This window comes from Lichenostomus cassidix, chromosome 2 (genome assembly GCF_008360975.1).
Source record: "Lichenostomus cassidix isolate B80296 chromosome 2, HeHo_3.0, whole genome shotgun sequence".
NCBI lineage: Eukaryota > Metazoa > Chordata > Aves > Passeriformes > Meliphagidae > Lichenostomus > Lichenostomus cassidix.
The window spans coordinates 81,928,412-81,955,428 of record NC_139482.1 but is presented as its reverse complement, the minus strand read 5'-3'; the positions used below and the strand labels follow the sequence as shown (position 1 = coordinate 81,955,428).

Here is a 27,017-nt window from a genome sequence, read left to right as displayed (position 1 = left end):
TGATTTTCCTGGTAACACTATTGCAGTATCATGTGCTTGCTATTCTCTCTGCCCAAAATCATGTGGCCTGGATTAGAATATAGACTTCTTCACAAAATAGCATTTCCTCTTTTCTCACATCCTTTCATAAGATGAAGGAATTCATATTCAGCAATGTGTGAACGTACATCAGTCAAGACTGTCTAAACAGCCACTTTTCCATATCTCTGGAATTATCCATATCTCTCCATGAAGTAAATGTATATAGTGCAGACTAGATTCTCTTCAGATATTTCACTCTACAGCTCTAGAACTATTTACCAAACTGATTTTTTATGTAACTAAAGCTAGTTTGTACCCACTTTACTGATATTGGTGAATAACAGAATAATAAAATGAATAGATTTTAATATCATAAATAATTATTCTCTAAATGAATTTATATTATGACAAGATAAAAGCAAAAAAAAGCTCTATAAGGTGGAGGAAGTCATAACAAGTTCTGAAGTGTTAAAGGAAATGGAAGAATCTAACAAAATATTAATTCCTAATTCCAGGAAGTGGATAGGGCTAAGGTTCATCTTGTCTAATTCTTAAAATTTACTGGAAAATTATCTACCTCTTAACCAGTCATCTAAACTCTATTACTCAATACAAAGGAATGAGTGCAACTAAAAACCAAGTAATCCACCTTACTCCAAAGTCTATGTCTAAAACTTGTCTGACAAATCAGGCCTTAAACTTTGTATCTCTTTTCTACCTAAATATATTTTGCTCAGATCCATAGCTGGACCAGATTGAATCGCACTGTAGGACTCTTTCTACTGACTCCACTACATTTAAGTCCCTCCCTTCTAGGATGTCTTTAGTGTTTGCTAAATACTTCTACAAGCAGAGGCAACCAAAATAGAACACAGGTGAAACAAAACATACAGTTTTCCTTGTATTTTGGGGGCTCCTGGAAGCGGATGGTAGCTAAAATCAAGAAAAGCACACATGGCCACAGAATTTCAGTGAGAGAGAGGACCTGAAAAAAGAAATCAAAACATCATTAGGCTATAGAAAATAGAGTTTGAGAACAAATCATTAAAATCTGTATATCTTCTAATTTAAAATAAAAATATTAAATATTCTTTCCACAACTACTTAAGGAAAAATAAGATTATTAAAGTAAATTAACAACTGACACTTCTATTTGAAATCCTTATAGCTTTGTGAAATACACTTCTTTCAGAACAGGAAAGTAGTTTTCATTTTGATTTATAGTGTTTGTATATACTTTCCTCAGGTCAAGACTGTGGCTCTGGCAAGGTGATGACAGTGACCTTCAGCTACCCCATACCCGAGCCTCCTAAGAAGCCACCAGCATTCTGCACCTTTCTGCAATTCCTCATGCTCCCCTGAGCCCTTCCTGGTGGAAGGGCTTATCTCCTTCTCCTTCCCAGGCTTCCTGGCTGCTGCCATTACACTCTTTCTGTCACCTGCAGTCAATGCTCTCCAAAAGCCACCTTCGTCACCTCCAGGAGAGGAGATCAAGTGAGACCAAGCTAACAGGCCTGAGACTGCCCACAGCTAGGCATCTCATACTCCAGTTCCCATTTCCAGGGCCACAATAACAAGGCACACAAGACGGTGAGCCGCAGGACTCACAGATTTTGAGTGTGTCTCCTCTGAGAAGATTGCACGTACACAGTGCTTCTTCACACCTCTGCAGAGAGGACACAAACCCTCAAACAGATTGCACAGAATAAAAAAAAAAAAAAAAAACCACCAGGAAAAGCAATTGTCTCAATTGTAAGCAGCAGAAAGGAAGAAACTGCCACTCAGCCAATTTTCAAAAGACTTCTAGATTCACTGGTAATAGTGCTAGGAAAGTGTGAATAGGGAACTCGGTAACAGAAACACAGCAGAAGTGACAGCCACACTGAAGATCTCCCACTAGAGGCTGTTAAATTCTCTGAAGCATACTGGGGATTTTGCTTCTAAACTGTCAGAGTGGAACCAAATTCTGTCACAGAAGAAATTCCTAAACTTGAGCATGTCAGAAAAATGCCTAAGAACAGTAACATAATGCTCAAAAACAAAATCCAGTGGCAGAGTCTTCCCTGTGGAGACGGACATCTGTGCAGAACGTAAGACAAGGAGGCAAAGGTTTCCTGAATTTTAGGGAAATTGCCGTATATCTAAACTGATCATACTCGAAACAATACAAGAGCCAACCTAATTAAAGTGAGGATGGTGCTTTCTATCTTTCAGGGATCAGCAAGGACCAGCTGCTCCCCAGGGTGTGGGGATCTGTGCATAACAATGCCACCCAGCAGGGCAGGGGACACATCCCAGGGACCCCAGAAGGGCAGGCCCTGCTATCACAGCCAGCCTCTACTCCTCTGAGGAGTCCAGATCCTCAGTCAATGTCACAGCAGGTCAAGCCAAACAGTGGCCAAGAACAATGGCTGATCTGGAGAGTGATATCCCTCTGGCTTCTCCCAGGCAGGAGCGGAGGGCACAGAAGCCCCATTTCGGCTGTGCCTTGGACCCCAGTGAGGCTGTTCACCGACATTAAACTTAGCAGAGCCCCAGGGACCTGGCAGCATCCTCCCCTCCTTGGCATACTCATCCTCATTCCTCCTGTCTGGGGTCAAATGGAGTGCCTAGCTGTAGAGCAGAGCCACTGCTGCAGAGTGTCCATGGGCTATCCATGGGGAATGGAGCCAGCTGCAGCAGCTGAGGGAAGGGGCACTGCAGAAGAGACTTGGAGGGATGTCATCAGGCTGCCCAGGAGGGGCTGGGAAGGGTCCAGCTGTCCCTGGGGACACACACCACCACCATCACAGCCAGGGGCTGGGAAAGGTCCCACAAGAAGCTCAGGTGGGCAGTGGGAGAGCAGAGCTCAGGGGGTTTATAGAGGAAGGCCCTGGACAGCCACAGGCTGGGCTCCCTGGTGCCACCTCAGGGCTCAGGGCTGGCCCAGCTGGCAGCCAGGGCACAGCACCAGCCAGCTGCTCCCTGAAGGGCAGGGAGCCAGGCAGGATGCCAGGGCAGCAGGATAGGCTTGAACTGCAGAACCCAGGCAAGGCAACAGGCCCTGCTGGGAGCCTGGGCCTCCAGGTGAGCCAGGGCTAGGGCTGAGCCAGGAATCCAGCCTGCAGGGAGGGTCAAACACAGCCCTGCCATCTCTGGCACAGCCCGTTGCAGCAGGATGCAGCTTGGACAGAGACTGCTGCTCCTGCTGACAGAAATTTGGGATAAGGACAGAGAAGGCAGCTGCAGAGGCAAAAACAACAGGTTGGAGGATTCAATGAACTACCAGCATGCTGCAGACATTAAGCATGCAAAACTGATCTTAATGAGAAAGTTATTTGTGGTAAATGTGGAAAAGTAATGCTGCTGGATATGGCTTATTTGTGTTCAAATAGGAAAAGTGTCCATAGAAGGTCCAAAGAAAGGACATTTGTGAGATTGCAGGATTGCAGTCCTCATGCAGGTGCTTTGCCCAGGCACTGAGAGGAACTGGGGTCTGGGAGCTCATGACATCCTGGGGAGATGCACTTGGGCAGAATGGGGAGTTTTGGTAACAGGGATTTAAGACACAGCTGATTTTAATTCCTCTAAATTAGGGCATCAGAATTTGGGAATCACATTTCATCCTTTATCTAGCTGCAAATTTGGATGGTAATAAACATTATTTAAACAATAGTTAAGAAATGCACCCATGGAAAATTAAAGTAGTACATTTGCCTGGTAGTGTGTATCTCCTGAGCTTCCAGAAGCTGTAGTTCTGAAGCAAAAGCTTCTGAAAACAGAAATGAGACTGTGTCTTTGGCACAAGTGCAATTTCAAACTCCAACAAATCTCCAAACATGCAAAATAACCTGTCCCGCCTTTGAACCGTGTTGATAGGAGGTGCTGATGCCAATCTGAATTTCAGTCAAAAGACTTGTTCCTTACAGAACTCTTACATCTGTCACAGCCCCTTCGCCCTTCACTGTGTAATATCAACTAATGCCACATGGCACTCATGACATTTTGTTAGTTCAACAGCCCTCACTTGTCTTCCAGCCCTAATTGTTGATAAATAACCATGAGGAGAAAATTGTCTTATACAGACAGATCTGCATGATATAAAACAGAGCTGAAGCACATCAGATCTTTCAGGAGGTATTTCTCTCTTCACATTCACAGGGGTCTGACCATCTCTGCATAGGTGGATGATCCACACAGATTTCTCCTCCCATAAGTGCAGATGGAGCACCTTTACGCCTCAGTGTTTGCACAACAGTACACAAGGAGGTTTTGCAAGTTCCTCAGGGCAGCTTCTGCCTCTCAACAGGCAGAATTAAGTTTCCTTTGGATCACCCTTGTAATTCCTGGCTTGGAGAAATCTGCATCTCAGTGAGTTCTCTGTTCAGGAAATCTACCAGTTAGGCAAACTTAAAACTTGCATGAATTAATATTTTGTCCTTCAGAAATACATGAGGGAAAACTACACAGAACATGAAGAGAAATAGATCCACATGCAAGAAAACTGGAGATACTGAGAAGCCACTTGATGCACACCAATTGAACATACAGAAGTGTTCAGGAAAAGACTAAAATATGACCAAGAGCATCCTTCCCCCAAAAGTATATTTTGTATTAAAAGCCATCACTTTCAATAATTTGGAGAAGAAAGTCCTCTCTAAATCCCAATTTTATTAAGGTTAAATATTTCTGAAACTGAAAGCTGTGTGTTTATTTAACTGAAATAATCCTATCCAAAGCAGCCAACATGCTTCATTGCAAATACTCAGATCATTACAGACAAGTGAAATCAGTGTGAAATGAAAGTGACCTTTTTTTAAAGTGACCTTTAAATGAAGTGACCTTTTTTTTCCCCAAAAATGTTTTCTCATTTGAGAAAATTCACTTCCTTCTATCCTAAAAACTCATTTCAATCACAGTATCTAATTTTCAACATTTTAATTTTGACTTCTGTTGAAGTAGTTGCCAGATTCTTCTGCATGCTGGAATTTGAAAGGTTAAATTAGGCTTTGGAAAGCAGATAAGAAAGGAAATTTAGAAGTTTATACAATTTTAATACACAATACATTCCCTGTATCTAGAGTTTGATCACAGTCATGCAAGCTTTCTTATATTACCTATAAGCACCTATAATGTGAAGAAAATTGATTTTGCCCCTTGCCACTGCTACTAGCACTGCTAGTATCTAATGTTAATTAAAAGACAAGATGTGGCTCTTCAAAACTTCTATGAGATTTCTGTCTCATTTGCAAATTAGGGAGCATTTCTGTATTCAGTAATTTCAGAATAAAAAATTGTTGTTCTTTACTTGTGTTTTCCACAATTAGGTGACAAATGGCAAAACAAGAGCCACTTGCAGCCAGCCTGTCCTTAACAATCTGCAGTGAAAAGGGAGAATCAATAGGAACACTCTTTCCAGCAGATAGTAAAAGATTTAAAATATTCCTTTTTTAATCATTTCTGAACACTCACCGGTTGCCTCACACGGCAGAGCCAATTTTTCCAAAACAGAGCCTTGAACTGGTGTACAGCGTGCCCCATATCTTCTTTTCTTTCCTTCATCCACTTGCAGAGTGGCTTCTCAGGGACTTTCTAACTCAGAATCATCTCACCAAGCAGTCCAAATGTATTTTTAAGAAGCTGATTAATTCCAGCACTAGAGAATAGTGCAAGAGATTTGCCTGCTTCCCGAGAAAAGATGAGATTATGTTTCTGCCTCTTGTTTTCCTTTCATTGAGGAATCTCATCTTTCTGTTTTTCTCCTCAGTGCAATGAACAGTAAGGGGATGGGTTTATATAAATGCCTTCAGGCTGCTTTACTCTGCACTTGTTTTTACTTTTCTGGAATAAAAATTGATGCAAACAATGGAGGAGGGGGAGGAAAAGAATATGTAACACACATTTGTCTTTTTCCAAAGTTTTGTGACTTTCTCTCACTTCAGTGTTTATGTCAGTTTGTTTGCAGATGCTTATATTCTTGAAAAAAAAAAGAATAGTAGGAAAATTAATCAGAAAATAACACTGCTTCACCATATACCCCTAAAAGTATCAGTATGCTTCTGGAACACCCTTATAAGTACGCATCTATTACTGTAGTGGTCCCATTGCATCATCATATGACTGTTGAATTTTCTCTTATGGAGGGTGTGCGTTTGACATTTTATTCTCCTTTTGCAGTATACTTTACCTATGTAGAGATTGAATGTTCCAAAAAATAAAAAAACTATGTCAATTAAATGCCACATGCCACCTGGGATGAAAATCAGTCTTCCAGCAGCAGTTCCTTCAGCAAAGAGGTGGAAGGGCAATTCCTTCTGCAGAAGGGGAGCCTGTGCAGACTGGTGGTAGCAGAGCCACTGGGAGACCCAGCAGGAGTCTGTTGGTGCAAAGGATGACCACCCTGCCCACCATGAATGCCACTGTGAGAAGAGACATAAACTTTACACAAGTAAACTTTTTTTTTGTTCTACACAAATGAAATCCCTAAGAATCTGATCCCCAAAAGTTCTCTCTGTGGTCAATAGAGACATATAATCAGCCATTATATAAGGTAATTCAAACCACCTAGAATCTGAGTCATGATTCACACTCATGCATAGGACAGCATGATGCCTGAACAAGTATTCTTTACTTCTTATTATTGCTGAGTAAATTGCATCACTGCACTTTTTGCAAATGTATTCTTATTGAATTAAGGACACACCCTAATATTCACAGCTATTTTTCCTCATTAAAATACCCCAAAATATTAAAACTTTTTTGATACAGAAGACATCACAGAGCAATCCAACTTCCCTTAGATTTAAGCCACAACAGCAATTAGAAAGCTAATAAGTCTGATACTTCTGCAATGAGCAACTGCACATCTCCAGGTCTAATTAGTTGTGCCAATTTCCATGGGATGAGGATCAGCTAGTGTTGAGTGCCTGAGCTTCCCTTTCCCAAGCTTTGGATTTGGGTCACTCAGCAGCAGTTTTGGCCCTTCAGAGCATGTTGTAAACTTAGTTACTCCACCTTCTGGAAACTGACTGATTAGTCTGTTAAAATCTCTGTATTTGAAATGGTGCAAATTTCAGTTTTAATTTTTACCTTTTCTATGTGTTCAGGGAATAGAATTATAAACAGACTGAGTAGGTGTCATGAATTCATAAATTTTACATACTGGTCAAAATCACCTCCCAGAAAGCAGAAATCACAGATGCAGTCAAGGCAGAATACAACCAGCTAAACACCTTTATTTCTCAAATATGGTAGGATTTTCCTTTCCTCCGAGACTGAAAAATTACTAAAATAATCATTTAGTTCAAATAGAAATGTGAAAGTCCTCAGGACATACTAAAAAACTAAAAGTAGTTTAGTGTTTACCTCAATGACGTTAAGCACATACATTCCTCAGAGGCAGGATTAATTAATACCTCACCAAGGAGCTCCACTTCACACTTGGATGGCACTTCTGCTTTTAGTCAAGCAGTGCTAAAATCCCTGCTGTTTCAAAGTATGGAACAGTAATTTTGCTCGCTAGGATCAAAGGTGACATTCTGAGATAGCAGTGATGCAAATTCTATGCACAGCAGAAGTATGTATTTTTAAACAAATATTTTTCAGAAATTGAAATTGAAATACTGTTAATTGTTAATATGTGTCGCTTCACTCAGCCGTTCTGGAAAATCAGGGAGCAGAATCTACAGAATGTAATTTGTAGGAAATTATAAATTACTCAGCATAATGAATGACAAGCAATTACTTATCAAAGCGACTGATATGGAAGACAGTTCCTGTCTGTAGGTGTGTGAGCTAAAACAGCTCACATGAACCATTTGCCAAATTATTTGGAACAAGCCTTTCTGCAATATCTCTGTTCATCCAACTGTGATGTGTGTAATTTATTATGCTCTATATAATTACATTCTCAAAAATGTGGCATTCTATTTTTAATGCTAAACAGCTTTTCATGGTAACAGGAAACAACTATTTTGTATGCAATTGTTGTCCAGTACTATTAATGAACTACTGACTCCACATTTTACTATTTAAGACACTCAGTAGAGAAACACCTTTCACCACTAACTTATGCTAACTTCATTTTTCCTCTCTTATTGTCCTTTCCTATAGAAATTCATTCTTGCCTAGTTTGGTGCCCTCTAGTAGCAGACCTGTTTCTTCTAAAATGAAATTTAGGAAAGTAAAAGATATCGCATGAGCATTCCACCAAGAACAATCGCTGCAGTGACATTCTGGGAAATTACTTCTAAAAGAAATTTTAGAAGATACAGGTTGTATGAGCTTGATTGTATTATTTGGAATATCATAGAAATATGAGAATTATTAAATTAAACCATCACCCCCCTTCCCCAAACCAAACCCTTGGCATAAAATATATGATAATATGAAAATGGAGCACAGAGGCAGGAAAATCAAAGGAGTACTGAATATTTTTGAAAAGACGCATCAGATATATTGCTGTCATCCTGGAAGCTCTTTTGAATTTGTAGGTTTCATCAGGACAGCATCAAGCAGTATCCTGTGCAAGTACCAGACTTAAAAATCCACATTAACTATATAATTATTCCACTATAAACAACAGGTTGTAGCTATATTAAGTGAATGCTTTCAGGGCTCCTTGACAGAGTGGATGTAGTCAACAGAAACATCTTGAATATTGCAGGGAAAATTAGAAAGCTGTGGATTTCATCATGTGCTCCACTCACTCCTTCAGGAATGAAAAACAAACCAGGCTCAGAACTGGGTCTTTGAGTAAAGACAAGACAGAGTGACCTGCCCTTTTCTGCTTCTGCTTAGCTATAGCAGGCTTTCTCTCAGTTTTAACTTAAAACTTTATAATATACAAGTCATCCAAAATCACTGGGGCTGAAAAGGCAGAAAAACTCCTGCCAGCACCCAGCTCTGGTTTTAAAACTTGACTGCTTTATAATATCATACCATCAGCACGCCATGTCTAGCCTACAGTTTTAATACAATGTAATTAGAGTAGGCTGGCAAGCACTTCCAAAGAAACATAATTTTATATGTTAAATAGGTTAGAGCCCAGGGGCCAAAAATACTGTTTGGTATAGACAGGAATGCAGTCAAATCATGTGGGAATATGGCTGGGAATCTGGCAAACTAACCTATTTTCCTATCACCACCCACCACTTCTTTCACAAGGTTTATTGAGTGATCACGAGGCTTTCCTTCTGACATTAATAGGAGTACTACTTGTAAATATTTACGTGGCCCAGACCTGGGCTGCAGACAAAGTGCCTGCAGGATGACACCAATTAGTAGCATCTTTCCTGGGAGACGCTCCCTGTTTGCAAAGTTAGGGCATGATGAAAAACGTTAGTTGTGGGCAAGGTCAAATAATAGGGCTGATTAAAATGGAGCTATGTGTTAAACCAGCAAAACAGACTCAATCTCCCAAGGAGGCTGGTGGTTTGTTTGAGTTTCTGGGGACCTCTAGGAAGCTTACTCTTGTAAAATGACAGACTTGATAGTAAATTGAAAATTTTCTCACAGTTACAAGCGCAGCGCCAACAAGAAGTGTCTGGAATCACGCTCCTGTGTAGTGTAAAACAGTCTGTCTTTTGCTGCTGCTTCATTTTGTTTGTAGCCCAAGCAAAAGCACTGTACCTGTCAGCATTACTCTTTCTTCTATTATTGTACCACAGAGTCTCAGATTTAATGTTTCTTTGTTCAGCGACCTCCTTTCTCTTCAGGCAGAAGACTTTTTGGATTTGTAATTTAATCCATTCTCTGCAGTATAATATTGTAAATAATAATAATATTAAATGGTAATTATTTTAGAAAGCTAAAACTTTACTTTTAGTCACTCAAACACTGACAAACATTCAGGGAAAGCAAACCTCAACATCTTATAGAAAGTCTTAATAGTGAAATCAAATCACACTACTGTGCCTTTTTGTATTCAGTTTTGGCATGCAGATCCAATCCCCAAAGCCCAGTTTCCTGCTTTGGTTTCTTTCACCTGTCTTGTCAATGGAAATGAAAAACATCCCTGTTTCAACCATATAAACATTTTATTTAGGAATTTATATTGAGATTCAGACTTTTAAAAATCCAGTTCTGTTACACAATGCACTGAAAATCCTTTACGAAGAAGTACGTTAAAATATCTTGCTTATTAAATACATTTATTTTCAAGAAATACTGAAATTATCAAATTATTTTACTTGGTTTTTAAAGGACGGATAAAAACATTTGTTGTCAAACCACTTCTGGACATAGGTCATTCGAAAATACTCCTTTTCACAATTTCCTACACCTTCCATTAAAGAAAGTTCTACTCTGAAATATATCAAGATGCCAAAAATAAAAATCCACTCATTCAAGTCTCTGAGTTACTACAATTTTTCAGTCTCTTGTAAATGTAAAACCACCACATTATAGCCTGTCTTCATTAAAGTCTCAACCAATTCTTTGCCAAAATGGTAGGAAGAGGCCAGAACACCACGAATCACAGAACAAACCATTGGTAGAAACCACTTTTCTCTCCCTTCCTGCTTCCACTCTATTCATATCCTCTAACTTCCTTTTTTGCTTTTATCCCTTCTGAACCGTGGATTAAAATGCTTGTATGGTATTTTTCTAGGTACAGAATGGCACAGGGAACTATAGCAGGCCCTTGATTTGAAATGGGTTTCTGGAGTTTGCAGCATTTGCAAACCTACCAGGAGACACTGTACTACGTAATATTGAATATATATGTAATACCATATATGTTTCTAAAAACATCACTACTCCAAATCTTGACTGATGTTCTACAGAAAGAATGTGGATGGCTAATATTAAACCACTGACTTGCATATAAAACCTGTAAATTGTATAACTCTCTGTAAAACCTACAGGAAGGTAACTTCAGCACCGGATGCACACAACTGACTCATTTCTTTATCTCCCTGTCCAGTTGCAGTCATAAGGAAAAATACAACTGTTCTTATCAGGGTAACATTCTGGCAAGTTTCCTCAAAAGTTAAGAAAGGTATTTTATTGCATGTCAGATGTGACTGTAGGACTGCCTTCGTGTTAGGAATACAGCACCAAAGGATGAGAATCAGCAGAAACAGGAGGACACTTGGTTTCCTTTGAATTCTAATTTTAAGCTTTCATACACCCCTTTACTCCATCTGGTGGGAAGCACAGAAGCAAAATAGTTTAGCTGAAAGAAATGTACAGCATCCTAAGGAACAGTGGGAAGGAGGAAGGATATATTGGCAAAAGGTGAATGGCTCACCTTTCAGGGGCTTCTGCCAGGGTCTTGGCTATTGATTTAATACAAAAGTTGCATCACCACATGAATGCATGATCCTTAGCTCCAGCTCAGCCAGGCCACACGACATTTATATTTTAGCATCTAGCACCTAAGGGTTTTCATATTAGTTCTCAAAATAGATGTGCCTACATTATATGACTGAATACAAAAGCTTTCTAGTTTCAATTGACAGCGCACACTGTTAAAATAATTCAAGAAATTCTTTTTAACAAGTTTCCAGATTCTTGCTGTCCTCTCTTTAAAAAGACAAATCACAGCATTTTAGATTCATACCCCCAGGACAACTGTAGTAATATATTTCCCCATAGCTTCACAGAGTCACATTAGGTGTTTATTTTCTAGGTAAAGCATTTTTTCTTCTCTTTAGGAACTTCTTATTAAGTATTTCTTATATAACAGCAAACTGTCTTCTCCAGACCCACACTGGTCAATTTGGTATAAGCTTTCCTTCACTCTAGAGTGAAGCATGCACTGAAGTGATCTGCTTTTCATATTCTTGCTACTCTTTCAAGAACAGGACCTTGAAGAGAAAAGATGTGCTTTGTTGCATGTTTCCCAAAGGACCTCACAGACTGCATGCAATGCCTAAGCGAGCAGTAGGCATAGTTAATTTATTATTATTATTATTATTATTATTATTATTATTTAAATAAGAGAGAAACTGTCAAAAAAAAAAAAAAAGTGGAGCCATTCCCACCTCCCTCCTTCCCTTAATTTTAGGGAAAAAAAGAATTTCTCAGAAAACTTACATGCACTGTATATCCTGAGCGGAAATGAGAAAATTTGGGTTTAAAAATAAAAGAAGACTGAATTTCTAAAAGTTACTAATGTGTTCCCCAGATGAAAAATTCATCAAAATTTAAGGAGGCTGATCTTCACTGGCGGTTTTCTGTCCATGAGTCACCCTTTCTTTTTTAATGTTTCCATCACATTACTTCCAGTCTCTGTCGCCTGGTGACTGTGCCTACTACTAATATCACTCTCCTATAGTTCTAACACTTGTGCTTGTTAACAGCCTTGCAGACTACAAATCCTCACAAAGAAAATCTCATTTTGCTGGGTCAGCGACAGCTGTTCCGAGAGCTTATTCAGACCTCTTGACCTGTGACCCCTGCTAGGACTGGACCCTCCCCCACTGCAGTAGAAAGAAGGAAAAGGGAAAAAAAAGAAAAAGGAATAAACACATTTTCTTTAACCGACCACATATTTACATTCAAACCACATCAGAAAAGTAATAATGAGCATGACTTTAAAAAAAATCTCAAACGCTTAGGCTTATGTTAGTGGAAAAAACTGCAATTGCAAAAGGGGTTTTGATGGCATGTACCATTAAAAGGTATTCTCCAGTTCTTCAGAAGAACTGGAAACCATTGCAACAGTGAGTGTTACAGCCTGAGGATTGAGACGAATACCAATGAAAAAAAAAAAGAAACAAAGTAAAAGGAAGGCAAAAAAAAAAGGGCTACCATAATAGAGGCTGTGAACATGCTGTGCATCTCCTGAATGCCTTTGGTTCCTCTTCATAAGTGGGAGCCTTGCTTCAGCAAAAGATTGCTAGTATTTCAATGCAAAATTATTTAATGCATAAATATTTCCTGAGTATTGATTCTATTCTTTAGTTAAAATATTGTTGGATCAATAGCTAGGAAGTACAGATATTCAACAGCTCAGTGTCAAGTCCTTAATGTTTAGAAAATTCAGTCCCACACTTTGCAATTTCATGAAATTTTAATATATGAAAATAGTATTGTTTATTTGTCAAATTCTGAAAAAAAAATAAACTGCCTTCACTTTCAGTTTTCTTTAGAAGTGAAGCAACAAAGACAATTATAACTTATATAATTTTTTATAACAACAAGTAAATTATAAGTAATTTGCTGGTATGCATGTACTTGGCAATAAAGTTTGATCTTCTTTCTAGTTTTTCTTTTACAGTAGGGATAAATAAAGCTTTTTCATGTATTATCACAGGCTTGTTCTCCCCAACAGATCCACTTTCCAATTCACAGAAAAGTGAGTTTTATATCCAGTAATGCATAACTAAGCAGAACTTAATCGAAATCCATTCAGCACATTCAGTTCCCAAAGAACAGTGACATAAATGATTAACTTCCACAGACACACGGAATGCTGTAAGTTATTCTGAGCCAAAAGACCTGTAATGTACGGAAGTCATAACGATGACAGAATCGGTACAAAGGCCTTCTCCTCTAAAACAAAGATGGATATTTCATACTTTCCCAAGACTTTTCTTAATGAAATATCCCACTAACTTCTGCGGCCTCTGCTGGTACTCCACAAGGACATCATGTGGGCTGCTGATTTGATCCCCTTCAAGCCGATTCAGAAGAGTGACACACACTACAGCAGCTAGAAGTTGAAAGACAGCATTAGTTAGGAATGACACTCCTGCATTTTACAGTCCAAAAGCATAAACACTTGAATGAACAGCTAAAAGATCCGAAATATGAGAGAAAACAACCCACAAAAAAGGGTGTACAGTATCCACATATAGGACGCTAGGGGACTAGCATGCTGTGGATAAGTTACAAATAGTTTAAGATAACTGATTGCTACACTAATAAAGCCAGAGCTCTCAGGCAGCTGCAGATACTTATTGTTGTATCATGATTGTTATGTTTTCCTTGATAAGAAGTACATTTCACAAGTACCCAGGACCTGACTGATAAGAAGGGACCTGACACACTCTTCTAGCAGAGGTAGTTACAGTCCTCCACTGAGTGCCTGTGCTGTAGGTGCCATCCCTCAGGAAGCAGCAGCTAAGCTGCCTCCACATTCATGAACAGGGGACGCTTGCAAGTGCATGAGGACCCCATGGATCATCTCAGGTTCATCTGCTGCCTAAGAGCCCCAGTCAGAGCCCAAAGGCAAAATCCCTCCTTTCACTCAAGCTGAGCTCTATCACTCAACCCTATAACTCTGCTCTGTCTGGAGTTTCTGCCAGTGGCAATTTGCAGAGCACAAGGAGTAAATACACATTACAGAGCTACAAAGCAGAGACAGCAAAAGGCCTCCTGAATTGCTCAGGGATAGTACTGGTTGGGTTTTTAATCCCTTTCAAGCCAGTAAGAACTGAGGATGCTTGATATAACTATTGGCCTTTTTGCTTCTATTTCTTCATTTTGTCCTCCTTGAGCTTAAGGGAGTTTGAGGAACATCAGTGTTTTAAATTGGCATATTTCTTGCTAAGGAAAGTGAAAGAAGACAGTCAATATGGTAAGAAGAAAGACACTGTATTACTTTATTTGCAATTGCTCTTTTATACTTAGCCTGTGTAAAAAAATTTTTCAAACTCATTTTATGATTTGGAGTGGTTTATTCATTATACTACTAAAAATCCTCAACTGTTTAAGAATCAAAGTTGTAAGTCTATAGAAAATAATTCTATTTTCCATTTGATATGAAAATAAGTACTTGTTTTCTGTAAACTTCAAAAGATAGCTGGAGAAAACTAATGAATGCCATAGGGTAATTAGGCACTTTAATGATTTACATGGTTGCCATAGGCTGGAATAGCAAATGACAGAAGTAAACTGTAAAAACTGTGTGAAGAAGTTTGATAAGTTGTGGCACAAATGAAAAAATTGCAGCAACAAAATTATGAGCACAAATTTTTATATACATATATATATATATATATGCAGAAGGTATGCTAACACTCATTTGCAGTTTTTAGCCACAAACCCTGTTCAATGCAGAAAATTTCCTGTAGCTTAGATAAAGTGACTAAGTTAGTTTACCTTTGACACCGCTGAGATTACACATTGCAGCAAATACAGAAGACTCCATCTCAATGTTTCTGACACCGGAATCATAAGCATTCTTCAAATACTGCAGCTTTTCTTCTTCATTATATAAGCATATTGCACCATCCAACCTGCCTTGTCCTAGAGAGTAATATTGTGGAAGATTTCAGAGTGATGAAGTCACAGAGCAAATTCAGTTTTGAAAACACCCAGTTATTACAGTTTCCTCCATACATGGTCCAGTTTTTACTACTACTTTTTATTTCTGTGCACAAGATGGATAGGACAAAGGGATTCTTAGCTATTGTTAGAGCTTCTACATATTACTTGTATTTTTTATAATGTGAATTGTGGTAATTTAATTGGTCTTCTTCAGCTTAAATTCTCAGATTCATAAATGGAGAAATGTACATAGTAGATTCCCACATGTACAGCAAGCATCAAAACTCCACAAGAAATTTTAAGTTGCATGGAAGTGCTGCATTTTTTCTATGTTTACTGCCTAAAAAAACTACCAGGCTTGAAAATGCTTTCCTGTTTCTACCTTAAAATATGAACATTTTATTACTTGCAGAGTTTCTAAAGTAAGAAGTCTCTTAAGCTAACTAGCTATTACTGTAAATTTTTAAGAAAATTTTTTATTCAAATTATTCAAGAGTAATACGTAAAAAAAGACAGCACCAGTAAAGTTAAATTACACTGTACTTTAATTAATATCTTTTTCAGTTTTGGAGATGTACTCCTAAACTATTGCCCTTGATCCTATTCTCAGCTGTTGCTGTATGAGTTGAAAATATCCCTGACACTTTTTTTTGTGTTGCTTGCATCTAAACCAGTCACAAATGATTCTCACTCCTCTAATTCCCTAGGATGCTTCAGTAAATCACATAGATTTTGCGACAAATATACCAGACAGATACATGAGAAGTGTATAGTAGACTATATGTACTTCAGAGGATCTATTCAAGTTGGTGAGAAATCTCCATGAAATTAAAAGTTCAATACAGCAAAGTGTTAAATACAATGCTTGATTTTATGTAGGTGAAAAATAGTTTAATTGTGATTGGCAAGGCAAGCCGAAGTAGAGAATGTATTCTGTTAGTGCACTTGAAGTTTAATGTTAATATATTATTCAACTTTTATCTGTTCCTGCTTACCAATAGTCTTCTGCTAGTCTGTCACCAGCCTTACCTTCATAGAAATCCAAAGTGCACATGGTGTTTCCAATGACTGTATTGAACTGACCAATTTCTTTACTGCACTGCATCAGTTCCTTAGCCAGCTGTTCATCCAGGTTAGTATTGCGAATTACTGTCTTTCCCAGAACAACCTGTTCCAACTGAGGTTTGAAGGTGGCATCTACAGACTGCCTAGTTATAACCACTGAGCCTGGCTCCAGACCTGCAGCAAAAGGAAATAGGAAGTAGCTCCACAATGCAGTTAACTATTTGTTTCCAGACACATAAAACATACATCTTGACCCAACCCTGCTTCTTTTAGAGGTGGCAATTTTGCCTCTGAATTCACCAAAACAATTTTTTTCCACACCTAGCTGCTTCAGTTTTTTATTACAAATAATTTCTGAAATTTTTTTCACTTTTTTCTTATATTCTGTTTTCATAGAGAACAGGGATGTCCTTCCTCTCCCATTGTCAGATCTTTAAGTGCATTTTCCCTATGCAAAAGCAGATGTTGCCTTTACTTTCAAAATTACAGAAGTAAAAGGATGCATCTCCTGTGGCAAACTGTTCTGACCATTAATCTCTTAACATGCAGAGAGATGCTTTACTCTCCTGCAAAGATACTTTGGTTTGCAGAATGAAAGACAGAAATCAAGAAGGGAAATACCTATTCCACCAGAGGTGCCAATGCGAATGATGGTTATGTCAGAACACTTGGCATGATACAACAGTTTGATCAGCTCGTGCAACATGATTGAAATAGAAGGAATGCCCATACCATGCTGAAAAGAAAGCATAAATTCATATTCCACATTCATATAGACAACACAAAATATATATGGAAGAAAAAGTTGGACATTATGTCCTTCCTGATACTGTTTTCTCAAATGCCACCTAACTCACTCCCACAAAACTCCCAACTTCTGGGCCTACAGACATATACTGAAATTGCCTACAAATAGACTCCCACTGGCTTTGGTAGAGTGCGGATGAAATACAGTATTTCTAAAAATCATCAATTAAAGAACATTTACATTCTCAAAAGTATAAAGGGTGTCCTTTCCCAACAGTTGGTTAATGCACTTCATCATGGAACATTTCCTAAACACAACAGAAAACTCACTCTGATTTTTCACCAACCTGAAGTGCTAGTGAATAGTTAAAGTAATTTTTTTCAAAACATAGACATTGTGGTTTAGTCTCAACATTCAGGAAATATAAGTCCACATTAACTTGCACAATATTATGATAATTACAGCTCAAAAGAAAGGGTGCAAAATAATACTACAGTTTTGCAATCGTAATTCAAGCGTATAATTCTATCTGCAAATTAAAGCTATGAATTTCTTTAAAATGCATACATGAGTTGGCAGCACGAGTCCCATGGAATGCTTCTCTTAAGCACATCTGACAGTGCCATTGCAGACACTTAGCTCTGGGTTCGTTACAGCCCTTTTATCCAATACCCTACATGCACCAAGTGACCTTTTTCCCCCATTTTCAGGGTACAGAACAGGGATAAGGCTACAGTAACTCTGCTCAAAAATCTGTGAGGCCATTCCTGCAACACCTCGGTGGTACACTGAGGAAAAAGGATGCAAGAAGGAACGAAGGTCTTGGAGACTTTGCCTCTTGCAAAAAAGGGCTAAAAAGGGCTAAAAAGGAATCCTTAATTATCTGAATGCACTATTTTGAGCAGCCTGATTCAGTCTATGAAGTATTTAAAAGAAACCTGCATTCAAATTTTCTGCTTTGAACAGCAACAAAACTGAACTGTGTCCAGTGTTAGATTACAGGAAGTACTTACACTGACGGACAAAACCGGCCCCACTTTGTACATTGCATAGCGGTCAGTGCCCGCGCAGATGTTGGGGTAGTCACAGCCAGGGCTTCCAAGCCCCAGCTCCTCTGCTATGTAGGCAATAAAAGCTTTCATCCGGGAAGGACTTCCTCCAACACACACAAACTGGGAAAAAGTTTGAAAAGAGACAGTCAAAACCAATTATCCCCATCTTTGTTGGATACTGAAAGTGACAAGAACCCACAAAATTTTTCCCCCTTTGCATGCACTCCTCAGTTGCTTGAAGGCTGACACAGTTAGTCTTATTCTGAGGACAGCTATGCTTTCACCTTCTGCAGAAAACTCAGGTTTGCTGAGCGAAGCAAAGCATCTTACCTTCACATCCCCAAACAATGTAGGAAAATCGTGGGTACCAGTCCCAAGAGCAAAATGGTACAGGATGTCTTCTTTCATTTTCTCCAGGTGAGGGTTGCAGAGATGAATAAAATTCTCTCTGCCAAGACAGCAGCATTGTGAAACATATAGAATATATACAAACCCCTAGATTGAACAGATAACAATTCTTCAAACTCAAGAAGTCAAAAGCTGAGAAATGCCACATGTACGTATGCCTGCACTATATTATTTTGGTTCCTTGAGCATTGTGTTAAAGAAATGCTAGCTTTCATAACTGCTTTATGTCTTGTAAAATATCACATATGACATTTCACATTGCATTCATTTCACAGAATGAAATTGCTGAAAAAAAGCCCAGGTGTTAGGATGCATTTGCAACAGTGTAACCTTCATCTTAAACAATATTAAATCTGTGAACCAGAGTGGGTCTTTATGATGAGCAAAACAATGCAAGCAGGACCAGGGAATTTTCAATAGACCACCTTACTACAAAGGCAAAACCTGACCTCTCTTTTGACTGAAAGTCCACCAGCCACCCAAGAAAGATGGGGTGATTTGGGCTTTTTAGACAAGCACAAACTAGATTTCTGGCAATTTGTCTTACTCTGTCATTCAGACAGGGGAAAAAAAAATAACTCTATGGCATGAAACTGATAACAAGGGTACAGGGTATCTGAAATAGGAAAGTGAAAATCTGAAGCAAGGAGAAAACCACAGAAGTGAAAAAAAAATCAAGAAAAAGGAAAAAGAGAGAGGAAGAGGTAAAGAGAATTCATTTCTTCCTAAGTGCTTCTTGTAAGGAAGTGATACATCTTAAAAGAAAAATAAAAATTAATCTGTCTGAAGAGACAGGAAATGACAGGGCGAGGAGGGAAACCTGAACTACTTGGCCTGTGGGATCACCTTCATGGAAAATTCGATAGTGGACTGACTAAACACGCTGAATAATTCATGAAATGTCTGCCTTCTGTGCTTGATGTTTTAAGTTCAATTGAAACAGGTAGGAAAGACTAGTCAATAAGCACAAGCTCAAGCAGAACACTGGCCAGTACTTCAAAGTAATTTTTGAGAGATGGAATCAAGCAGTAAATACCTTCCAGACACAAGAAGATGACTTAACAGCTTAATGAAGGCTCACTAAAGGCACAGCATGGCTCAGCAAATTCAAACTGCTTTGTCAGAAGAGACAAACAAAAGAGCTCACCTGGACTTTATGCAAAAATCATTATTACAGCTCAGGAACAACTCCAAAGCCTAAACAGAGGTGTTTAGCACTGTTTTAGATGGTTTAGGTTATCTTGTCTGCCTCCTAATGCCTCCCCAGAAAGACAGTGCTTTCCCATAGGTCCTATGCCTTACCTGCCAGTCCTGTGCAGGATGAAGGAAGCCTACAGTGGCCAAGATGCCCATGCTGAGGTCACTGAACTGTTCCTCAGAAAGCAAAAAGTTACAACCAAAATATTCTGTATATAGCAATTGCTTCTGTTCTTGACGGTCTCTCTCCAACATCACTGCCTATCCAGTAACTGCTGCACAATCAAGGAAAGAGGTGTCATTCCAACCCACCCTCTCTGTCCCTCCCCACCACAGACAACTACCTTCATCAACTGAGGGAGCTGCCCACCCAGGCAGCTGATCCCTTCACCCCTTCAGTAGGACTTCCCTTCCATCTGCCACCAGCCCCATTTGCCTCTCTTCATACAAAGCCTGCCTGAGGTGGAACCAAAGGCTTTGGCTGCCTTTGTTCTTCCTTCCAAGAGGCCTGTTTGACTCCAGGAGAACTAAAGAGCAGGTTTGTGGCCCGTCAAGAAAGCGTAGACAACCTAGGAGTTCACCAGCTTTATTAGCAGAATTTCCAGGCTGCCAGTCCCAGTTTTGTGGGACTCTCTAACCAGGTCACTCACTAATGCAGATAAAATATCTGGCTGTGCTGATGTCCATTGGAATGGGTTTTACATACAAATAGGATGGGATATGATTTGAAATCATTTCACAGTCTCTTCTCAGGCAAGCAAAAAAACTTATTTCCTTCTCTATGAGAACACCAGCAATAAAAGCTTCTCTCCAGGAAATAAATCAGGAAAAGGCGAGGTCTCTACTAAAAGTGCAAGGAAGTTCATGTGGTATGTGCCAACACCACTGTCCTCATGCCTGGCCAAAACACAGCCTCCTTCCTCATCAGTGGCTATATTCCACCCTTTTCATCTCACACCCCACCAACAGCACTCTCCAACCCACTGCCTCACTACAGTGAGGGGCCGTTATGAACTTGTACAGCTTATCTGCACATCTGATCCTACACTTGGACCCTGGGGTAAAACGAGCAATAAAAACTAGCATATTCTTATGTGTACATAGGACCAATGCCATGGATTTACAGTAGAGGCAAAGTTTGCTTGATAAAAATCTTTGGCATGCAAAGCTAAGGAGCAGAAAAATTATTTCCCTCGAGCTGTTGTAAAGCATCTACAACTTCTGAGGGTTTAAGTAAAATACAAATCTTAAGACTAAGGAGGCATGTAGCAGGTTTAAGTAAAATAAGCTTAAAGTAAGGATTAGAGAAACACATTGAAACATTTGTTTGAACTCTTGAAGCAGCAACCAAAGTTGACATTTCAGCAGCTCATTGGATTAAAATAAATTAATAAACATAAACAACAGCCAGCTTCAAAAAATTCACTGTTGAGAGAAATTAAAATTGCTAGCCAGCAAAATCCTCCGTGTAGGTGTGGTAAAAGCAATAAAGCATCCATTTGTCAGAAGAGCTCTTATTGCACACTTGGCATTATTATCATAAACTTTATCTTAAACTAAATAAGTGTGTAATGAGTTTGGGGAAGAAGTTTAAGTGTTAACTTGAACAAAATAATTAATTTCTTAATCTTACTTTGAAGCTTGTCCATCATCAGTTTTCTTCTCATTTGAGGAACCAGGAGCCATGTATGTTTTATACCTAGAATTATATTTAAATATAAATTAATTACAAGTGCATCAGAATAGTCCCATCTATAAAGCTGGAAGCATTAACAGAGAGAGAAACCTTCCATATTGATGATAACTATCAGGGATAATAAATTCCTCAAATAATCCAGCCACACTATAACTTTTATAACCGGAGCAAAAGGAGCAAAATGAGGATCTACAGTTTTTATTGCTGAGCATCACCACTTTCAAAGCCCTTAAGCTTAAATTAATCCCCTGCTATTGCAACCCCCACCTCACCACTACCTCTGTTCTGCAGTTTGAACACCCGCAGGTTCACAGGCCACAGAGTCATTGCTAACTAACTCACCCTCTTCCTTCCATACCTCCCACATCAACAGTGACCGAATCAGCTTCAGCCCCCTTTCACCTCTGGCTCCAGAACGTCTCCAAAGCTCAGTTCTAGCTGTCAGATGCCTGAAACTCGATTCCAGGAAGCATCTTACTCATAATATCCTCCTCATTAAACTCCTCCTACTGACCATAAGAGGATTTCTTTCTGCCACAGCATAAAGCAAGGAACACGAAACTAAAACATGACTCCAAAAAGCCACAGCTCTCCAGTTATCATCTACCCTGAATACCTTTTTTCCTGATCCATTACCCTAACCTATAACCAAAACCTTCTCCTTCTGCACTCTTCTTTACATTTAAACAGGCAAATGTATCACTGAGGCTTTCATGCCGATCCAAGGACAGAATTATAATTATAGAATGATTAATTTGTTATTATTTTCAGAAGTGACTAAGGCAACATGCCGAAGTTGGTACTTTCTGGGAATGCCCTTATGGGAAGCATTGAATCACAAAGTTTTGCTCTACCCTCCCTTAAGAAGGGCCTGACAGCACAGAGATTATAACAGAGACAGGACTGTAATCCTTAAAAACCCCAGGATTACATCACAAGGAAACGTAAAGAAATCAATCTTGCAACAGAATTACATCATATGTAAATTTTTTAAGAAGTGAAGAACCAAACAACATAAACAAGAGGCCTGCCTGTTAAAAGCCACTGAAAAGTGGAAACATATTAAATTTATAAGGACTATTAGTTTTCTTCATTTAACAAACATTAACCTTTATTAAATAGGTTATCAAACTTCACATGTACTAGATATACTAAGTGTATACAATCATCTGTGCTCAAGGAGGTGAAGTATAAAAGTTGCATTAATAATCAACTACACTTCCTTATGGTGATATGAAGTGCAGTCAGCTACTACTGAGTATTGCCATTACACCACATACATTTCAAGAAAAATGCATAATTTCTTCCTACAGCGCCACAAGTCCTGATAAAGAGGAGTTGAAAGTTAAGAAAAAACAGCAAAGTGATTTTTACATAACAAAAAGAAAAATGGCTGCAAATAAACCAAGGACATTCATTCAGCTGTTGTTCGCAGCATCTTTTTGTGATTTTCAAGTGTTCTTGGTTCTGTGATCCCCTAAGTAATCACAGATTATATACTTAAAAAAACTGAGAACAAAGTTCTGGCAGTCCAAAGGTCCAGCATACCCCCTCCAGGAGCACCCAGCTGGAGGTGTCTTGGCAGGAACTGAAGGAAGGAGCAAGCATAAAGTAGCTTTCCCATGGCAGACCCTGATAACAATCAGGCAGTAGGTGACAAGCAACCAGTTAATGTAAAGCCACAAAACTCTCACGCTGTCTAAGCAAACGGAAATTTTTATAGACACGCCAAAAGGTTCTGTAGTCTTCCTCAGCTGAAGTTAAAACTGACTTTCAATAATAATGTACTCCCAGAAGGAACCAAATCAAGAAAAGGCAGAGCCTGCCTTAACATTTGTGTATATCAAAGAATGGTTTGGGGTGGAAGGGACCCTAAAGATCACCTAGTTCAAAACCCTCTGCCATGGGCTGGAACACCTTCCACTAGACCAGATTGCTCAGAGCTCCATCCAGCCTGTCCTTTAACACTGCCAGGGATGAGGCATCCACAAGTTCTCTGGGCAGCCTGTTCCAGTGTTTCACTATCCTCATAGAGAAGAATTTCTTCCTACTATCTCATCTAAACCTCTAAGTGCTCAGATTGATGCTTTAATACCATGCAGAATCCACTATAATTGCCATCTCTCATTTCTCCCCGCCAGCCAGCATTTTTGAAGGAAGTCCACAGTCAACTCTTTCTGCAGGGCAAAGCTCTTGGTCGGTGTTCATCCATCATCACGAAAAGCTGAAGTCGCTGCAAAAATGGTTTTACCCTGCTGGTGCCCGCGCTGCTGGCGGAGCGCTCCCCCGGCCCCGCAGACAGAACGAGCGGCACTGTCCGCCCGGACACCGCGGAGCGCTCGACCGGACCGACACCCGCGCCCGCCGCCCCCCTTTCCCTACCCACTCTCCGCCGCCATCCCCCGCGGGGGTCCCGGCGACCGGGGGTGGGAAACACGGCGGGCACCCACCACCCGCACGGGAGCTGAGCGCGGGCTGCCGGGGCGACAGGCGGGACGCGGCTCTCACCGTGGGCAGCGGGATTCGCCGCTGGGAAACGAGGAGATCCGCTCGCTGTTGCCGAACGGGCTGCGGGACGCCCGGCCGAGCCACCTCCCGCCAGCGGCGACACCGCCCCGCCCCGGGCCCGGTTAACCCCCTGCGCGCCGGGGAGGCTGCGGGCAGCGCCGTGCTCCGGGGTGGGCACAGGGCGCGGCTGTGGCAATGCCGCTGATGTCGCTGTCGCTGCCGGTGCGGAGAGGCAGCGAGGCAGGCGGCGTGCAGGCAGCGCGGGGCTCCGGGCGCTCGGCGGGAGAGCTGCTGCCAGGGCTCGGGCGCTCGGGAGCACCTTTTCCTAGGGATGCAGATACACACGCAGGTGTCGGCACGCCGAGGATGGCGGAGTCGAGTCGGGCTGTGCGGGCGTCTGTGCCCGTGTCTGCCCCTGTGTGTCGGAGCGCTCACACCCTGTGCCCGCTGCCATGGGCCTGTGGGCACGGCAAAGGCGGTGAGAAAAGAGCAGAGACGCCTTCGGCTGCTGGAAGCGTAAATTTAACATTGTCCATACAGTCACTGAAGACACTAAACCCTCAGTCCTGCATTACCATTTTAAAAATAATTTTTCGCACCAGAACCACACTGTAGTTTGTCCTAGTAGGGAATACTTGGGAGACAGAGCGACTACAACCTTCTTGGTAGAGAACTTTCTGTGTCTCAGGACGGTGAACACATTGGGCACGAGGCATTGCTGAGATGTATTTATTACAAAATCATGTATTCGGCATTTAGAGTAAAATCTATTAATATCCTGTCTCACACCAAAGGACTTTGTATGGGAATAGAAGAGAGACAAATCCCTTGCACAGGTGCATTTTTAGGCATGAACGATATGGAAGAGGAATTGCTCAACAAACTCAGAAAAATGTCACCTGTTCAGCCTGTTTATATTTCCAATGAGTGAAACAGGACAGCCTCCTAACCCATCTTCCATTTTCCTGTTTCTTAAGTATTTGTCAAGATTTCCAAGCTATAGTAGTGGACAAGCACCTTAGAAGGGTGTTTAATTCTGTGGAAGAAAGTTTTCCTTCAAACAGGAATATTACCTACCCCTTCATCTCAGGGTCCACTGAAAATGCTTTACCTTTCATGAGGTTTTCTATCCAGCTATTTATTAGGAGAATAATCAATGTAAAGTGCTCTTTTTTGTAAATAATAAGGTTACTACAGTTACCTTGTCTGAAATGTTCAATAAATTATGCATTTCTATTAGCCTAATAATTGGTAGAATTGGTAGTACTCTTTGCTCTGAGCTATCACTAGAAAGCTTTAAATGTCCTTTTAGCTTCCTGGTTTTTTAGTGTTTGGTTTTTCATTCCATTTTGTATTTTAGTGGGAAGAATACTAATGTTGTTTTAGAATGGTGAAAAATACACAGCTACATACTGGGTTTATAACAACAATATGCAATTGGCTTCACTTTTTAGGTTTTTATATTGCATGGATGAAAATTTGATCTATGGAAAATAAGACTGGCTGTCCTTTCATAATCAAATGTATTCTCCTTTCTGCTAACTATAAACCATTTTTACAGTCAATTGATCAAATAATTCTGTGCAGCTGTTTCACCCACTGCATTTTGATTCTTCAGTTATTCTGGATGTTTTGTAACATTACAACTATTAATAGAAGGACAAAATGTCCTAAGACTGAACTTCTTTATTTCTATTTCTAGTTTATTCACCCAGACTATAGCATAATATGTAACTACATTCTGAAAAATTATCTGCAGAGAACAGGAAAAGCAGAATATTAAGCTTTATTTACAGAAATAAATTGGGCTTTGTCCTACATCTTTTACACCTCAGTCTGCATATTCAGCACAGATACAAGTATTTAATAAATAGATATGCTGAAATGAACGGAATTTTAGATGCTTGAGAAGCACACAGGTCAATTGAATTTTTGTTTGTATTGCTATGCAAAGAAAGTTAATGCATACATACCTTTGATCTCTGAAAGCATGTTTATATTTTAGTCTAGTCCAAAAAGACAGAAGTGGTTAGAATTATACATTAGGTATATATTAGGGCACATTAAAATGAAAACAATCATTAGACTTCACTACAGTGAAAGGTTGTATATAAAAGGAAAATTACTCTTCAGTTGCTAAACTGCAAAGTTATTGTTAAATCTTTATCTGGAATTCTCTTTTAAAAACATTCACATACTCAGTGTACTTGAAGGCAATTCATAAAATGTAACTGAACTTTTGCTTTATCTTTGGGCTTGCAAAGTAATCAGTATTCAAAAAAGAAATAATCATCTCACTACTTAAAGGCATTCAGGGCAGAAATAGAGCACAAGACAATGAAACAAATGTTTCAGCATTTAAAACAATAAGGCTAGATTTTGTAATAAGCACTCAGCTTTTAACTTTGGCATTTTTCTGAAAAACAGAAATGGAAAACCAGAAACTTCCACTGCTTTGACATGGAACTGCTGATGACTTTGAAAACTGCCAGCTGTATGACTGCATTGACTCAGAAGTTTCTAGAACAACATGATTACTGGGATAAGGTGAATTCAAGCAGCACACTTCCATTCTTGGGTTCAACTGGAGCTTTTAGATTAGTTACACCACTTTGACTTCATGTCCTTTGGAGAACAGGCAAGTTACGTGTCTGCTGCAGATCTCTGTTATTCTACATGCACAAACACAGATTCCAGGATTGCCCCCCTGCTCTTGTCATGAGAAATTTCGGGCTGTTAATATTCTAACTCATGGTATTCAAACTGTGATCCATTCAGATTCAGTTGACCAACAGTGCAGATCAACATTTCCTTGGCTTGACTAAGGAAATCTGAGTACACATTAATGGCAATCATTTAGGTTGGAAAAGACACCAAGATCATCAAGTCCAACCTTCAACTGAACATCACCTTATCAACTAAACCATAGCACTGCCATGTACAGTTGTTTCTTGAACACTTCCAAGGATGGTGGCTCCACCACTTCCCCGGACAACCCATTCAAATGCTTAACCACCCTTTCTGTGAAGAAATTCTTCCTAATGTCCAACCTGAATCTCCCCTGGCATAGTTTGAGGCTATTTCCTCTCATCCTGTCATTAGTTGCCTGGGAGAAGAGGCCAAC

The 27,017-nt window shown here is 39.8% G+C and overlaps 1 protein-coding gene across 5 annotated transcripts; it reads right to left on the bottom strand.

The window, feature by feature from the left end:
* Positions 1-10,018: 10,018 nt before the first annotated feature.
* On the bottom strand, positions 10,019-23,999 carry UPP1 (uridine phosphorylase 1). 5 transcript variants are annotated; one of them, XM_085052182.1, is made up of 8 exons: positions 23,894-23,999; positions 21,323-21,388; positions 18,415-18,532; positions 18,046-18,204; positions 16,906-17,020; positions 16,249-16,458; positions 15,052-15,198; positions 10,019-13,660 (listed from the first exon to the last, which is right to left on the bottom strand). In XM_085052182.1, the coding sequence occupies exons 2-8, from the start codon at positions 21,373-21,375 to the stop codon at positions 13,521-13,523; spliced, it is 942 nt and encodes a 313-aa protein (XP_084908308.1). In that variant the 5' UTR covers positions 21,376-21,388; positions 23,894-23,999; the 3' UTR covers positions 10,019-13,520. The 5 variants fall into 5 exon arrangements, with proteins under 5 accessions (XP_084908308.1, XP_084908304.1, XP_084908307.1 ...); XM_085052178.1 differs by lacking the exon at positions 23,894-23,999 and adding an exon at positions 23,768-23,859; XM_085052181.1 differs by lacking the exon at positions 23,894-23,999 and adding an exon at positions 23,836-23,854.
* Between the last annotated feature and the right edge of the window lie 3,018 nt (positions 24,000-27,017).

What these genes read in the sequence shown, in the direction of transcription:
- UPP1 (XM_085052178.1), bottom strand. An exon ending in GATGATGGACAAGCTTCAAA is followed by an intron (nt 18,533 to 21,322) that starts GTAAGATTAAGA and finishes CTGTCTTGGCAG; the next exon opens with AGAGAATTTTATTCATCTCT. An exon ending in CATTGTTTGGGGATGTGAAG is followed by an intron (nt 18,205 to 18,414) that starts GTAAGATGCTTT and finishes ACTTTTTCCCAG; the next exon opens with TTTGTGTGTGTTGGAGGAAG.